The 17,268-nt window shown below is 46.9% G+C and overlaps 1 protein-coding gene and 1 long non-coding RNA gene across 2 annotated transcripts; one reads left to right on the top strand and one right to left on the bottom strand.

Annotated features, from left to right (window-relative positions):
* Positions 1–3,837: 3,837 nt before the first annotated feature.
* LOC124196005 (toll-like receptor 6) lies at positions 3,838–15,415 on the bottom strand. The gene is made up of 4 exons (XM_046590755.1): positions 13,634–15,415; positions 11,441–13,288; positions 8,204–8,267; positions 3,838–8,079 (listed from the first exon to the last, which is right to left on the bottom strand). Exons 1-4 carry the CDS (start codon positions 14,038–14,040, stop codon positions 6,385–6,387), a joined length of 4,014 nt encoding a protein of 1,337 aa, XP_046446711.1. The 5' UTR covers positions 14,041–15,415; the 3' UTR covers positions 3,838–6,384.
* Positions 9,216–11,443, top strand: LOC124196012. Its single transcript, XR_006875528.1, has 3 exons — positions 9,216–9,308; positions 9,476–9,574; positions 9,793–11,443. It is a non-coding gene; the product is annotated as an uncharacterized LOC124196012 (long non-coding RNA).
* Positions 15,416–17,268: the final 1,853 nt, after the last annotated feature.

Here is a 17,268-nt window from a genome sequence, read left to right on the forward strand (position 1 = left end):
AGTAGTAGGAGCTTTGTGCGCTCGTTATAATGCTACCGGCAAAATAGAAGATGTATCTTGATGAACTGCACGAATCCCCCCCGACATAGTATAGGATATAATACGTAATATCCATGGCCAAATAATAAGAATATCGAACAAAGTTTTCGCTCGCTGGATAAGTTGGGGGCCACGTCCGTAAACAAATCGAGGCCATACGCCGTCAAATATTTAGACAAGAGCGTGTTATTGTGTTGTCTAACTATATGGGCTAGTAGATCTAATGCCCTGTGGGCTTTAGGCTTTTTTTTTTCTTTTTCTCTACACTTGGCAAGACGGCGTGAATGTGTACACGCCTTTTCTAAATGCCCAGAGTTCATCCGCCGAGAGTTAATACGGCCGCCGCACACGCGGAAGCCACCGAGGCTCAAAAGTTTTTCGACTCTTGTGTAAAAACACATTTGAAAGGCTTCAGACTATTCCAGCCTGACTTTAATTCTTTTTCTTTTACGTGTATGTTGTGTGTATTTATACTACGCTTATGCACATCCAGCGATTTTTTTTGCTTTTTTGGGTGAAAGTTGCTGGTTCCCGCACTTGCATGCGGATACATATCCCGGGGTTATAATTTAAGGAACGTGAACTCCCAACCACACCGACACCAGGGAATAAGCTCTGGCGCGTGTTTTCAGAAGATATGGAGATTCTTTCTCTCTGAAGAAGAAAAAAGTTTATTTAAAAAAAGAATAAAAACTGAAATGTTTTTAAAATTTATTTATTTCAGTTGCCAGCGCAAACTGCTGGTGCTGAACTGCGCAACTTTTTTATTTCGGAAAAATCAAAAAATATTCTTTCCGGGAAGTTGTGTGCCGAATTTTACATAAATATATATAGTAGGCGCAGCAGCAGCAGACGCTTTACTGAGAAAGAAGATTCGGTGTATGTGCATAAGGCCAGCAGCAGTCAGCGCTCCTTATGTGCTAGGAGCGGCTCGTTTGATTATATCGACGTTGGCATTTTTTCGGCGATTGCCGAATCCGTTTTCCTTCAGCGCCAGAAGTTTCTCTACATGTATAAATATACTCTGTACGCTTATATATATTTCCCGTATAATATACGCTTCCTGTTGGACGTCGTCATCACACATATAAGACTGGGGGGGTGGCGTCTGTTGGCGACAGTTTCGTTATTATCGAGAAAGAAAAGGCATCGCCAGTTTTGATGGCAGTTGAGAGAGAAAAAATAGAAGGAGATCCTGTTTTCCACGAATGGAGGGACAGAATAATAATAGGAGGAGGGTTCTCCTCCTCCTTCTGCTGCTGCAGACACAGTTGAGCCTTTTTGAAAATGAAAATACGTGAGGGCTACAAACATTTCTATATTATATAGACGGGAGCCAAGTGTTACTACTATGCAGTCTCGAGTTATGTTATAAAAGTGGGAGACTGCTTGTGCTGTCGTTATTTCTTTCTCTTTCTCCAATAGAATATCCAAGCCAAAAGAGAATAGAAAGAGAGTGTAGGGGTGGGTGTGGTGTCGCTAATACGGTCGTAGTTGTTAAGGGGTGCGAGACTAGCGGTCATTGTTTCGGTTGCCTAGGCGACAAGACCGCATCATCGACACCGTTCATATCCGGGCTGGTTGTTTGGGCGACGGATAACATTATCTCTGTTGGGCTTCTACTATATCGTCTCAAATCTCTTTTCTCCATCCGCTTTCGACGATGATATAATTACCTTTTCACTAATCTTTTTGTCTCCTTATACGTATATTTTTGTCGCTGGGTGTTGTTGCACAGCACACTCACTTGGGCGATAGATCTATATAGTCCGGATGGGGGGATTATACATGTAAGCAGAGCACGGGCAAATGATTAACGCGCTAATGACGCAAGGGGGGCGATGCAAAGAATCCAGACTGAACTGGAAGGGCGGTGCCAATATCAAATGATTTGGAACATTCTCTCTCTCTTGACTCAAATCAGGCTCCCCTATTACTCTGTGCACAACTCCCTCGTGTGTTCCCCCCACCCAAATGAATCTCGTCGTTATTGCGCAACTGAGAAAGAAAAAATGTACCGAGAGAAAAAACTAAGCGCATTGCGAGCTGGCGACAAAGTGATTTGACTGCCGGCTGTGACGACGACGACGGCGACGTCCGTCGTTTCATCGTGGCCGCCGCCCTTTCAATTCCGCTCCTCCATGTTTTCAAGTGGATTTCAATCCGACCGACGCCGCAGCACACGTTCCCCACCCCCCCCACCCCCTCTCTTCCATTTCGCCTTGATGTTGGACTGCGAAATTGTAGACCGAATAAAACAAAAAAGGAGAAGAAAAGCTCGTCGTGATGGGGAGATATTGTCCCCCAAAAAGAACCTCCCCTTTTTACATAAATAGGGGACACGCCCATCATCACCGACCGACGTCGGTACGGGGTAGACGCGATTATTTGACTGTTTCTCCCCCCATCCACCCTCCGACCTCTAATCTTTTCCAACGAGAAATAAAAAAGCCAAAAAGTGGCTTAGACTCATTTTCTCCTGTAGTATAGGGTCCCTTCCTGTTCCATCCATTGGTTATTTGGCGGAATATTAGGAGGACCAACGGTCCAAGGCTAGCTGCTGATCTCTGGTTGAGGGTGGAGGGGGGCCACATCATTTCGTCTTTACTGGCAACTTGCCTTCCGTCTCTATAAACTACGAGATTGCGGATATGAGACGCGAAAAAAGAAAAGAAAAGAAAAGAAGAAGCTGCTCTCATGGATGGGCCGGCAGTGTGTATCTATCTAGATGCACACGGATGCTCTCTCTATATGATACATCCAGGCCGTGCTGGAAGTTATCGAACCGCGGCACATCATATCCTTTTTTCTTTTTTTACTATTTGACTCGGACGATCTATATAGAAAAGTCGAAAGAAATTTCGATTTACAGTCGCTGGATCCGACCAACTTGTTAGTGATGGTCGGATGGAATACAGCACAAGGCCAGCAGCCAAGACTCTCTCTCTCTCTCTCCCGGCCACAGCCAAAGACATACGGAGAGAAGGACATCGTCGATGACGACGGAAGAAGAAGAAGAAAATAAAGTTCCTTCCGGCCTATCCATCTCCGCTGCTCCTATCGATCGATACGCAACTTCTCCAAATTCCTTTTTATTTTTTATTTTCAAATCGGAGCCAATTGAAATATTAAGGGGGGATCTATTTTTTGACACTTGGACCCGTTGCTCCCGATGAACGAAATGTGACAGTTCTCCATTATGGATAAAAGGTGGAAATGATAAAAAAGAAAAAGAAATATTTGAGGTTAGTGCTACGCTACAGTCAGAGTTGAATACGGTCGGGAATAAATAGACGTCATCACGAACACCAGCTCTCTCTCCTTTCAGGCGAGTTGTGTCATATTACAGTGGGACTATTTTCATTTTTTTTCCCCGCGTCTACGATTTCGAACCCGCCGACACCGTTTAGACTCCCGCACTGCCGATGTACACACACTCGAATAACACCAATCTCCTTTTCTTCTCCTTCTCCCATGTTGAAAGATGTGTGTGTGTGCATAGAGATACAAATCAAATATCCATTACTCTTATATAACAGGGTCGACTTTTCTCAACAATATTGAACAAAAGGCTCTTCGCCAACAGCACAAGGATCCTCCTATTTTTTCTTGGTGGGGGACTACTGCAAACGATTTATGTACATTTCGAAAACGAATGGGCAAAAGCAGTTTCCCGACCGTCATTTGTGTGTGTACACATGTTATATATACGTATATATATATATGATATCCCCTCTTCCTTGTAGGCTTCTTCTACTGTCATATAAATCTCTGGGCTAAAGTCGTACGTATAAGAGCAAATGGCGAGAATGTTTATTCATTGTTTATTGTTATTTCGTGTGAAGAATCAATGAGGAGAGAGAGAGAAATGAAGGGACCACACGCGATACACACATACAAATGAAAGGAGAGTCTCTCTATATGTACACACATTCCCTCATCCCCCATCCCCCATTAATAAGTATATGTATATAAATATAGGAATGGGATTATAGGAGTTGTAGTAATAATAATAATAATAATAATATGCAATATATACAAGGGGGGGAAATTGATTAGTAATATTTACCGAGCTGAGAGAAAATATAGAGAAAAGATGACACACAAGTCTTCTTCTTTCGTTATTACACCACGGAGTACATGTACAATATAAGAAGTAAAAGAGTATAAGAACAAGGAGAGAAAAGTGTATTATTATGTAATGAATGATTGGTGAGAGAAAAGATATCGAGCTGCTGCTGGGGGGGGGATATTTACTGCTGCATGATGGGACATATTTATTAACATGTATAACACACATTAGATGGATATATTTTCTCAAGAGTTATATAGCTGCTGCTGGGTGTGTGAGTAAAAGAAAGGGAAAGTTTCGTTATTGATTATTTTATACATGTACACATCCAGCGCAACCAATTCCGGACATTCCTCGCGAATTTTTATTTCGTTTTTTTGCGGCGCTTGTTCTATTTGATTCGTCGTTTTCTTTTTTAAGTTCTCCAACAAAACAAACAAAAATTGTTTTCTTGTCATCAACGACTTGTCCAACAATTCTATAGTGACAAGGCACTGGCAGTTCGATTCTTTGCTTTTCTTCCGTTTGGGCGCTATACAATTCCGCCAACCTCTTTCTTCCTGCTCTCTCTCCAGCTGCTGCTGCTGCTGTGTATCTATTTGATAGACGAATACGTAAATTTCTAGACAAGAAAAAGAAGAATCAAAAGGAAGGAACTGTTTGTAGAGTTCCTTCAAGAGAGAGTCGCTACTGATTAGCTTGACAGACCCTACCGACTTTTCTTTTCTTTTCTTTTCTTTTTTCCCTGGAAATTTCTCTCCTGTTTCTAGCACGCGCATCCTGGCCAGCCAGCAGCCATCTCCCCCTCTTCCACTCATCTTCTTCTGCTGCTCCGCTCCCGGACAATCGATTTCCCTTTGCACGGTTGACCGAAAGAGAGACCGAGAGAGGGAGAAACTCGCTCACAAATATCTCGAAATATTACGGATGGACGTCGAGCAGCAGTTTTCTATGTACCGCATATAATAACGAGGGTATGGTAGGGTGGTGGTGGTAAGGGGGGGGGATATAACCCCTTAGCGTGTAGTATATGTACACTCCCTTGTGTTTCTCCATCTCGTCCGCGGAGGAACTTGCATCCGCGACGCACACACGGCGGCGGCGACAATTGTATTGATCGGCGCCATGGCAATAGTGTCGACTGCTTTCGTGTGTACATAGAACAACACGCGGGAAAATAATATTCCGAATTTTTCAAACAAAAACCCAGTCAAAAATTTCCCACCAATGAAAAACCCGGTGGCATGGGAGCCTGCCGGATCTTTCAAATAGATTTGTGATGATACGTAAGAGAGATTAGAAAATAAAAATAAAATCGGTCGATGTTTCTTTTTATAATCGTCGCTCGTAATATAAAAATAGAGCCGTGTCGAATGTGCAGACTGCTGCTGCTCTTTTCAACAACATTCAACAACAACCCCCCCAACTGTAATTTCAGTTTTTGATGTTGGCTGATAGATATGAGAACACGAAACCGGGCGGCAGGGGGGAGAGAGGGTCGTCATCACTTTAATACACAAAAAAAGATAAAAGGGAAATGATGATTTAAGAGAGAGAGAATATAAATATATTTATAGTGTGTATAGAGAGAGCGTCGAGAAGATATTCGATCCGACTAGACTCGGCAGCAGCTGCGAATACGAGCAGCTTTTTTGAAAAAAAACAAATTTTTATTTTATTTTATTTTATTTTACTTTTTTAATAAAATCTATTCACCCTATTATTATGGCCCATAGAGTATTATGTGTGTGTGTGTAGATCTGGTTCGCTTGAAATGTTTTAACTCATCCGCTTGAACGATCGCAATGAGGGAGTAGGAGGGGGGGGGGGGGGAGTCTCTGGTTATCTAATCCTGTGGGGGTTGCTGCACTGCTGCATAGAAGATCGTTGCGGCTGTTTAAGCGTCGTCAACCATCTTGTTTCGGGTTGTCGTTGTTGTTCGATGTCAATACAATGTACAGTTTTTCAATTCCTTTTCCCCACCGAATCGAAAAAAGGTTATTCGTTTGGTTGTTGTTGTTGTTGCAGTGATTGGGCTCGTTAAATTCACACGACTAGGTGGGTCGTCAAGGAGTCGTGGCCAGCACCAACAGGGCGTCACACGGCCTCTGCCTTAGGGCAATCCAGCCCAGAGTCGAAAAACGAACGAGTCTATAACATAATGGATAGAGCGATGGGGAAACGCGATACATCATTGGCTGAATACAACAAGGAGCAAGTCCTCCCCATGTACACAGCCAAAGGATGGAGGAAGGAGGAAGACGACTGACTCATCAGATCGTTTCCGGAACAGTGGGCAACTGTCGCTGATGGATGAGCTTGTGATGGTGGTGGTGGTGCTGCTGCCTGCCAGCGGTTGTTGTGTAGTTGCTGGTACCACCAACTCCGCCGCTCAAATGATTGCCCAACGGCAAAGCTCCGGAATAGGCGGATGAACCCGTCTGCTGCTGCTGCTGCTGCGGATGACTGATGGCCGGCTGATGGCAATCGGCTGGGGCCAGGACTCCTCGCGGCGGAGGCAGGGCCAGCAGCAATCGACTCCAGCAGAATCTCCGGTTCCACTCGACCACTTGACTGTGTTTCAACAGCAAGTGCAGGTCCAGGTCGGCGTCGATCTCGCGGACAATCTGCGGTTCCGGCAGCAAAATGATGACGCGGTCCCGACGGGATCGGACCGACCCTCCGCCGACGGCTCCGGCCGACGCCGGTTGCCACGTCGATCTCAGCAAGGATCGGACGTTGGCTTTGCCCCACTCGGTTTCCACGAAGCTCTTGGTCAGCAGGATGAGGAGCCGGCGGCTGGCCAGGGCCGCCGCCGTCAAGTCCTGATCGTGATCGGCGATCCGGTGCTGCAGGCACAGCTGGTAGGTCTTGCGCTCCAGCCGGACCAGCGTGTCTTTGAGCAGGACGTCGTCCTTGGCCGAATAGACGACCAGAGCGTCGAACGGTTTGCTCTCGGCGCTCTCCTCGTCCTGCTGCTGCTGGTAGCACATCCGCACTCCGCACTGGCTGAAGAGGAGGAGCCGCAACTGGCGGCGGCAGCAGCACAGGCAAATGCCGGCCGACAGGACCACCAGGGCCAGGGAGAATGTGGCGGCCATTAGGAGCCACCAGTCGGCCGGATGGTAGGGACTCAACAGGACCGACGAGCTGTCCGACGTCGGGCAACTTTCGTTGGTGGCCACCAGGATCTGCAAGCCCAGCGGTGAACAAGTGACCGACTCCTGGTCGTCGATGCTGGCCCGGGTCGACTGGAGCCAATCGCGCAGCGGGCGGACGAAATCGCATTGACACGACCAAGGGTTATCGGCCAGCCACAAGGAGCGCAGGTAAGGATTGGCCGTCAACAGCTGGGCAGCGTCGTAGCGCGCCAGCTGGTTGCCGCTGACGTCCAGCACCTGTAAACTTCTCAGGTGACTGAATGTCTTGGCGTGAATAAAAGCGATCCGGTTGTTCTGGACGTAGAGCTCGCGCAGGTTCTCCAACGGCTCAAACTCGTAGCCGGACAACTCGGTCAGCTGATTGCGGTCCAGGTGGAGGACCAGCAATCGTTTCAGCCCGCTGAAGGTGTGGTTGTGCAGCGAGACGACGGCCGAGTTGTTGAGCAGCAAAGTCCTCAAGTTCTTCTTGCCGATAAAGGCGTGATTGGTCAGCTGACTCAAATTGTTGCCGTCCAGGTAGACGTCGGTGGCATCCATCGGGATCCTGGACGGTATGTCGGTCAGCAGGTCACCTCCTCCGCCTCCGCCGGAACAGTCGACGACGTTGGTGGACCACGACTGGTCGTGGTAACAGGAGCAATTGGTCGGGCAGGTCATTTCGCAGTCGCAGGCGTCGAAATCGCAGCAGTGGCACAGGGCGAAACAGTGGGCCCGGTACGGGCACAGAAAATCCGACGAGGTGGCCTCCACTAGCGGCGTGACTGAGCGTGAACCACGCCCGTACGACAGCCGGCAGTAAATCGAGTCCTACATACGTATAATTATGGAGATTGTTATTTATCGAACGGTGGTGGCGGAGGCCGGAAGCCGGAGCTCGTTAACTATTTTTTAATGAATTGATGAATTAAAAAATAGAACAGGAGAGACTTACCAAATCCATGGCTCTTGGGTATTGGCCGGCATTGTTGAGTGCGTTGATCCTTTGGAGCCATTCCCTGCGTCGTTTAATAAATCAAGGCGTCATTTGCATTTCGATCCTTACTCAAATAGTTGTGACACACATTCAACGTCCCCCCCCTTCACTATTCTAATTGGGCCGCCGGGCTCTCCACAAAAGAATAAGTATATCCCCGGCCCCACTCCTCCCAGGAACAAAGTCAAATGAAAATGAATCGTTTCCTCCTCCTCCCGCGGTGCAACTATGGGTGCGGCTCCTGCCGGCCGGGATCGGCTCCTCGAGACTTTATTGATTGATCAGAGCTTGATTGATGACTATAAAAGACTCCTCTATTTCTTTCTCATTCGTTGTGGATATAAAGGAAGAAAAAAAGTAGCTTTGAAACAGGTCAAGGATTATATAAGTTCGGGTCGATGGAATATAAGGAGCTGATGTACAGCCAAGGAGCAGCAGCTTGGTGGTATATATCGAATCCTATTCTCAGGGATATAGCTCGGGCCAAATGAACGACGGGTATAGTAGTATGGCGACCCAATCTTATATTGCCCGTCTTCTATATAGACGACGGCCTCTTTTTCTCTCGACTCTCTCTCTATCGCCGGCCGTAAAGCTCCTTTTTTTTTGTGTTGGGCTGGACAGGAGCTCGGCATATATACACTATATATAAATATACGAGCAGAGGCTTTTCTTTTATGAAGTGGCTTGTGTGCCACAGGAATTAGGGGGCCTCCTTCAGGATTGACTGGGCGATTCATCAGTGGATCGAGTAGAGAAAATAAAAGGAATCAAAATGTAGTACATCTTAAAAAAGGAAAAAAAGGAAAAAAGGAATAAGTATTCTTTATTCTTTTGTGTTTGATTAGGTTTTGGGGTCTTTGTTTTCATGTTCCATTTCTTTTTATTTTATAAGTCGATTTTGAATCATTTTAACTATCGATATCTTATTAGGCATGGCTTATGCTAATTAGAATTTCGTCTGCTTTCTTTTTGATTACACGTTTCGAAAAATAGACGAAGATAATCTCGTGTCGTGCCTCTTTATAGAATCGCTTAATATACACACCATGCTGTTCAGCAGGTAAACAAAACTAAGAATGTAATTAGAATAATTACGGGAGCTTAAAAAGAAGAGTTGAATCTGTTCTAAAGTTGTGAAATCTTAGATCTTGACTAGTCTTTGCCATGTCGTGCCCCTGTCGATGCATGGAAGTTTGTTGGCACTTTGTAACCTTTTCTTTTATGCAGATTTGAGACCTGAGACCACCATCATGACCACAAGATATGCCAGTTTGGCTTGTGCTGTATTAACCAGTCATCAGCATCAATCTTATTATCATCGCTTGGGTAATGAAATTCGTTACAACTATTCCTGTGACCTGCTAGGTATCTTAATGATGCACATGACTTGTACACATGCTGCAGTGTGTTACATAAAAACCTGAAATTCTCTCATTTATTAAAAATTTTGGTTTACCCACTATCTCATTTTCAGCTTTTCCTTATATAGTTATTGTTTCTGTCAATATTTTTATTCATAACCCATTTTAAAATTTTTAATTTAGATACAAACAGCATCCCCCTTGGTTGAAGAAACTACTAATTACGGCGTTACCGGATCTTTCACTTTCTTCAAATCCCCTCTCTCCTTGTGTACACCCATGTGAGTGTGGGTGTTAGACTCGGTACAAGTCTGAGCCCCAGCCTTTTCCTATCCCGCCTGGTGGATTCAACTCTACATGGGAAGGAGAACTTTTGGATGCCTGGCCGTGGATTTCCCAGGCTTAAAGGTAGGACAAACGTTTCTCTCTATTCTTCCTTTGGCGTTGATTATCAATCGTTAAGGTGTACGATTATTAATGAGCTAGGCTGTTGACTGTTTTCTCTTGCCGTTTTTGTTAACTCAGTCAGGGTTCATTAAATAACTCATTCGTTAGAAGAACTCTGCACATCAGGCCTGTACTCACAACTTACATCTTTGGGTCGGAAATATTTTAACTTTAAACACTTGAAGCAAAGTGCCACTATAGAAAGGGACGTGCCGCCACACCTCCTCGTTATCGTCCTAAAACTTCACTTGATCGGATTTTTAAGTTGAAACTCTTTTATATAGGCCCAGACATACAAGGCAGAGCGAGGGCGGGTCACTATTGAGTGAGAATGGGGCTACAGCTCGGGATCGATGAAAACGCAACGGGGGAGGAAAGGGACGTGTACACAATTTCGTGTGTGACAGTCAGTTGGCTTGACAGAGAGAACGACAGCTGAGCTGAGAGAGAGTCGACAGATTCTTCAATTGTTGGTTGGCGATCGATATTCCATCTAGAGATGTTCCCTTAACATTTCCCTATTGTTCTCTCTCTGCTCTTCCTCATCTCCTTCCTCATCTTTTTGTCAAATTTGATGATTTTTTCCTTTTTGCTCTCTCTGCTCCGCCTCCTTGTTTGTATCTTTTTTCCTCGACGCCTCGATGGATTTCTTTTTCCCAGGGCCTAGATACTTTGCCCCCGACCCAAACGGTAGAGGCCCATATATATTTTTAGTCTATTGAGCGAGAGAGGAAACAAAAGAACCGGAGCCTCATACTGTCGAAAATGAAATAGACAATTTTCTCCTCTCTCTTTTCTAGTTTCTTCTTTCTTCTACCCTTTTTCTTCCGTCATCCGAACAAAAGCTCCGGGGCCTATTATATATAGAGTCGACCGTGAATGTCGGAGTTCAAATAAGAAGCTTATACAATCGCCCAGTGTGTGTACATACACACGCTCGCTAGCAGAGAGAGAGAGAGAAAAGAGCTATAGTATATACCCTGTTTTTCTTCCTTTCTTCTTCTTTTTGTTACTACAGTCAACTTAAAGATGAAGAAGAAAATAGTCCGGCCACTCTGGAGCTTAGAGTTTCAAGTTTCGTGGCATCATGTTCCACGTCCAGTCCAAAGCAAAAGAGCCCAGTCTTTTCTCCAGTTTGGCAAGTGAGAGAGAGAGAGAGAGATACAGAAGGGTCTTCTCAAGTTACTGGACTTGGGGGGAAAACTATCGCGTGCGCCGCCCATGAAAAAAGACACACAGGGAGGGAGGGAGTCAAGTTGCACGGTCCGTCTTCAGTCCAGCAATGGGGAAGGTAAACTTTTTTTTTTTTTAGAAATGGGCAGGGCAGGGTGACTATTAATTCGTGATTTCGCCTAATGAGCGCTTAATGGTAGTTTCTACTTACATGTCGCAATCGCACTGGAACGGGTTGCCGCCCAGGTAGAATTCCGGCAGGACCTGGACGTCGGGGCTGAGTCGCAGGGCGTTGAGGTTGAGCGTCACCAGCTGGTTGCCGTAGAGGTCCACCCGGCTGAGATTGGCCTTGTCGGCGAACGTGTTGGGCTCGACGACGCTGATTTGGTTGTCGCTGAGCGTCGCCACCCGCAGGCCGTGCGGAAGCGACGAGGCCCCGATGGAAGCGATCCGGTTGTAACTGGCGTCCAGTGTCTCCAACTTGAGGTGGCTCTCCAGTCGCAGGTAGTTGCCCAGCTCTTCGATCTGGTTCTTGTGCAGGTCCAGCCACTGGAGCCCAGTGGGCAGGAGGGCGTAGTCGAACCAGCGCAGGTCGTTGTCCGACACGTTCAGCCGCGTCAGGTGCGGAAGATTCTGGACGACGTGCTCCAAGCTGCTCAGGTTGTTGCCGTTGAGGAACAGCGTCTCCAATCCAGTCAGACCGTCCAGGGCTCCTCGCTCCAGCGTCTGCAGCGACGAGTGCGACAGGTCCAGGCTCTTAAGCAGACCCAGCGGCGGAAGCGAAGCGGCCCGGATGGTCTTGATTTGGTTGCCGGACAGCCGCAGGTGGTGGAGATTTTTCAATCCGCGCAGGGACGTGGCGTTGATGAAGCGGATGCGATTGTGCGACAGGTCCAGGGTCTTGAGGAGCGTCAGGGTCTTGAAGGAGGACGGCAGTCGTTCCAGTCGATTCTCCTGCAGGTGTAGCTCTTCTAGGTTGGAGCAGTTGCGGAAAGTTTCGGCGTCCAGGCCGACCAGGGAGTTGCCGTTGAGTCGCAGTTGGTTGAGGACCAGCAAACCGTTAAAGTAGTGGCTCTCGATGAAGGCCAACTTGTTGTCGGACAAGTCGAGCGTGTGCAAATTGCTCAGCGAAGCGAACGAGCCGGACTCGACGGCTTCGATGGCGTTCGAGTCGAGTTTCAGGACCTGCAAACTGTACAGGTCCTTGAACAGCGGGCGGCGGATGCGGCCGATTTGGTTGTGGGACAGGTCCAGCACCACCAGACGGACCAGGTTGTCGAAGAGGCTTCCGTTGGCCAGCGTCAGCCGATTCCACGCCAACTGCAGCACTTCCAGGTGACGCTGGGAAGCCAATGAGCCGGCCGGCAGGACGGACAGGGTGTTGTTGCTCAAGTTGAGCTCCTTCAGAGCGGCCGTTGACGTCAGGAAGGTTTCCGGTAGCCTCTCCACTTGGTTGACGGACAGGTCCAGTTGCTCCAGCTGCTCCAGGGGACCCAGAGCCTCGTCGTCTAGCTGCTGGATCTTGTTGTGGTCCAGTTTGAGGATGCGCAAGTGACGCAGGGCGGCCACTCCGCGGCCTGTCAGCGCCGCCAGTTGATTGTAGGAGGCGTCCAGCGTCGTCAGGGGGGTCGGGCAATACGCCGGTGGCGTTGGAGTTGAACTGGTCGCCGTCGTCGTCGTCGTCGTTGTAGTGGAAGTTTCCGTCTCGATGGCGGCGGCCTCAAAGTTCAATCCCAAATCGTTGAGATCGGCCAGTCGGTTGTGACTGACGTTCAGAAATTGGAGGCTGGTCAGATCGCAGAAGAGCTGGCGCCGAAACGACTGGATGTTGTTGCGGCTGAGATCCAGCCGTTCCAGTTGGGCAACGTCGTGAGCTAAGCTGTCGCGACTCAGGTCGAGATTCATGGCCGGCCAGACGTCGTTGTGCGAGCGAATGGCCAACGATCGAAGATCGCGCAGTCCGTGGAAGACGCCGCGGACCAGCTGGCCCAGCTTGCAGTAATCGATGGCCAGTTGTCGCAGATGGTGCAAATGGCTGAAACTGTGCGGATGCAGAAAGCTGCAACCAACACCCAACATACACCAAACCATTAAATTTTGATTGATTCGCAAGAGAGGCCACAGACACACATCAAAAGGCCTTTTAATCAATAAATCAGAGAGCTCGTTGCTGCTGCTGCTGCCGGAAGGTTTATTTGTCTTCATTTACAAATGGCTGCAGCGGCGGCAGCAGCAGCAACGATTGAATTGCCAATCATCAAATGACGATCGATCAATAAAGTTAGGCGGGTAAATTGAATTATTTCGACGACGAAATTGAAAGGGCGGGTCTTTTTTTGGAAAATAAAAGAAAATGGGTAATTGAATGTGTTGTACAATGGACGTTTTGTGTTGTTGCATTTACCTTTGGTAGAGGAGCGAATCGCTGCATTCGATGGTGAGCGAGGCCGTGTGCTCCCGCGGCACGACCGAGAAATTGGTCTGATCGAATTGACTGTTGATGGTGCGGAGTCGGCAGTGGAGTGCCACGTCGTTAGGGCCGGCGACTCCGGCCATTGGCAGCAGCCCCGAATGACCCGATGATCCGTTCCCATCGCTTGACGTCGCCATCGACGACGACATGGACGACGTCGACGAAGTGGATGATGACGACGAATTCATCATCGTCCATTGGCAATCGGACGGCGCCTCGTAATGGAAACTGGCCCGGCACAATGCGAATTGCGTCGTCAGTAGTAGGAAAAGGACGGATAAAACATTGGCGGCGTTATTTATCGGCCGGCTCCGTTTCATCCCCATCATGGCCGCCATTTATATATATCCTCCCTTTTCTTTTGATTCCTTTTCTTGTATTTTGACTTGTTCCCGGATGATTCCCCACACTCGCACAGCTAAGAGATCGGGCACTGCACAATTGGAAGGAGGGAAAAGAAAAAAGCCGGGCGAGTTGTATGGTACGTCTCTGAATGGGCAGCAGCAGCAGCCTAGGAAGCACTTTGGAATTCTTCTTGTCTCGTCGTCGTCGTCCTTGTCTGACTTCTTTTCAAAACTTGAAAACGTGAATTATGACGCCGATTTATCACAGCCAAAGGATCTTTACTTGGTTTTTTATTTTTTTTTTTACCGTATGGTGGGTGGTACTAGATAGTTTTCTTTTTCCTTTTGTCGTTTATTTTGGATATTCCGTCGTATTTTATAATTTTCTTTTGTGAATGTCCTCGACAGAAAAGTTTTTTTATTTTTATTTTTTTCCGGATTATAGTTAAGTATATCGGATGGGATCTAGGCGACACGGTCCCATTAAACTGACATCTGCACCGTTTGGTCTTTAAAGAATAAAAGGGGGGGACCCTGGACTGTTTAGTGGAAAAATCTAACCGGAGGGGGGGTCACACACATACACATACACAACACAGCTTTTTTTCTTTTTTCCGCTCACTCACTGTGCGGAGGTTCTTTCGGCTATTGAATTTCACACGACAATGGGCACCGGCAAAAGAAGAAGAAGAGGTCTCAGCCGTTGGTTGTTGTGGGCTCAGCTCTCCGACGAATAATCAAGTGAAGGGATGCAGCAGTGGTGGCCATTTCCGAAAAAGAAGAACGAAACTTCCACTTTTTCTTTCGGTTGAAAAACAACAACACACGATCCGGTCATCAGCAATTTCCCAACGCCGTGATAATTACAGGCAACAGCACACCGAACACACACACAGCTCTCAACCAACACTGGTCGGTTGGTCTGGAGAGAAAAAACAAGAAAAAAACAAACACTGCCACGCACAAACAACAATCATCAAGACACCCGCAAACTTGAAACCCCCCGAAAAAAAATTCGAACGAGAGTCTCAGAAAGGGAATGTCGGTCGTGAATCACGAAACACACAGCGGCTGATGAGTTGTGTGCGTGTGTAGATTATTTTTCTTTCTTTCCCTGGGAAGAAGAATCGAAAAAAAAAGTTTTCTGGGTGGGATGAGACTGACACACACACACACACGTCTATCACCGACTATAGCGTCAGAGGGAATGAGAGAGATCCGTCCAGCCACGGTGACTTCATAACACACACACACACACGGGCTGGGGGCTTTCCAGTACACCCAGTGTTTTCGGCGCAGACTGGATGGAGTTCCCTTTTTATCGACGAGAGAGTGAGAGTCTCTGGCCCTCCTCCCTGTACACACAATCCCCCGAAGAGAGAGATGGTTGGGGGGGATTTTCAAAGCTCTTTATTCTTCTTTTTCTTCTTCCTTTTTTTCTGTGTGTGTTGTTAACTGTGAGGGCCGTCTAAGAGCAGAGCTTGGACCCCCCGCTGCTGAACAATACACGGGCCGCGCTATATAGTACAGGCTCGTGTATTTATGTATACGAATGGCTTTTTAGATTGTCCACGGGGAAAGAAGAGGAAAAAAGGGGCGCAAAAATATCTGTCAACTTTTTTTCTTCTTTTTTCCAAAGACGGGACAGCATTTTAGTTCGGGAACGTGGAAACTTTTCGATCTCTTGTTATTTGGGAGAGATTGAAAAAAAAGGCGACACACACAAGTTTTGTTGGGGGATAGCTATAAAGCTACTGCTGTGGACGTTGGGCCATTTCTCTCTCTTCTTTGTTAACACTGGGAGAAAGAATCCCGAGTGAGAGAGAGGGAAACGGACGCGCGCATTTTTCAAAAAAAAAGGTTCGAGTCGACGTCCGACGACCCATTCTGTGAAACTCTTTTTCCGTCCAATCGAGTTGACACTCGTCTTATTGTGGAGAAAACTCACAAACAGAACGGGTCGCATCGATCAAAGTCATCAGCCCCCTAGAAAAACTAGAGAATAAGTGAGGGGAAATGCTCGAACAACAACAACAACAACCACGACGCTACAATAATAGTCGGCACATTTATAAGAAAAAAGTTGTTGCCATCCGAAAAAAGGAGAGGGCTTGAGCTTTGCTATTCGAATCGATTGTTTGTTTCTTTTACTTTAACGCATTGACGATAATCCACCATCCAAGTGTCCGCCTTATAATATTCCACGTCTTATATTTTTCGTTCCATTTTCTTTTGCTTCGAGTCTCTCTCAATCAAAGCCGCACCTGCTCTACGCCTACTCTTTTCTTTTTCCTTCCTTGTTAGACAATCGTTGAGCTCGAATAATTCCGGGTAACAGTATCAAATTATGAAAATTCTAAAGGCCGGCCAGACGTGTCGAGTTTCCAACAGCAAACAGGACTAACTCTGGGAGGAAAAAGAGAAAAATGATAATCCTAAATTCAATTATAGAGGGAACAACCCCAGCCGACCATTTGAACTTTTGACGGTCTCACACGCCATATACATTCACAAGGAGGGAGGGGGGGGGAGTCAAATAAACCTCCGACGTGCAGTGCAGTAGAGAAACTGAAAGTAGAAAAACTTCGACCTCAATCAGCAGCTCACACGATGTTTCTCCCCTTATTTCCAAGTGACACATGTGCTGCCAGTTAGAGCGAAATCTACGAGGGTAAAAGGGAATGTAGTATAACCTTTGTCAAGTTATAACCAGCGCACACAGGGTGTGGAGGAGTAACAGCAGCAGCCCCTCTTAACTCGATTGTTAACAGTCGACGAGAGCGCAGCAGCACAAACGCCGAGGTTCTTATCTACGAGTCAGTGCGTTTTTTGGAGAGGGGGAGGAGGGCCGGGCGTGTATAGAGTCACGTTGATGAGAATCATCAAAACCTTTCATATTGTTATACATACACTTGTATTACGCAATTTTCTCTCTTTTTTTTTGATTCTCTTAATGCGAGGGGCTCACATATTACAGACACCGACGACGAGCCAAGGATCAATGACTTTTTCCTTCCTTCCTGGAAAGCTTTTGATATTTTTTTTTGTTTTCAAGTAGGAGCCAGGAGCCAGTGTATAGTCGAGTACTTTTTTCTTCTTTCAGGAGCTCCTTGTTCATTCGACTTTGAAGTTGGAAACAAGCGCAAACGACGACGGTGTCGCTCTTTTTCTTTCCCCAGATTTTTCTATTGATGTCTTTCTTTCTCTTCGACTATTCATCGA

This window comes from Daphnia pulex, chromosome 6, assembly GCF_021134715.1.
Source record: "Daphnia pulex isolate KAP4 chromosome 6, ASM2113471v1".
NCBI lineage: Eukaryota > Metazoa > Arthropoda > Branchiopoda > Diplostraca > Daphniidae > Daphnia > Daphnia pulex.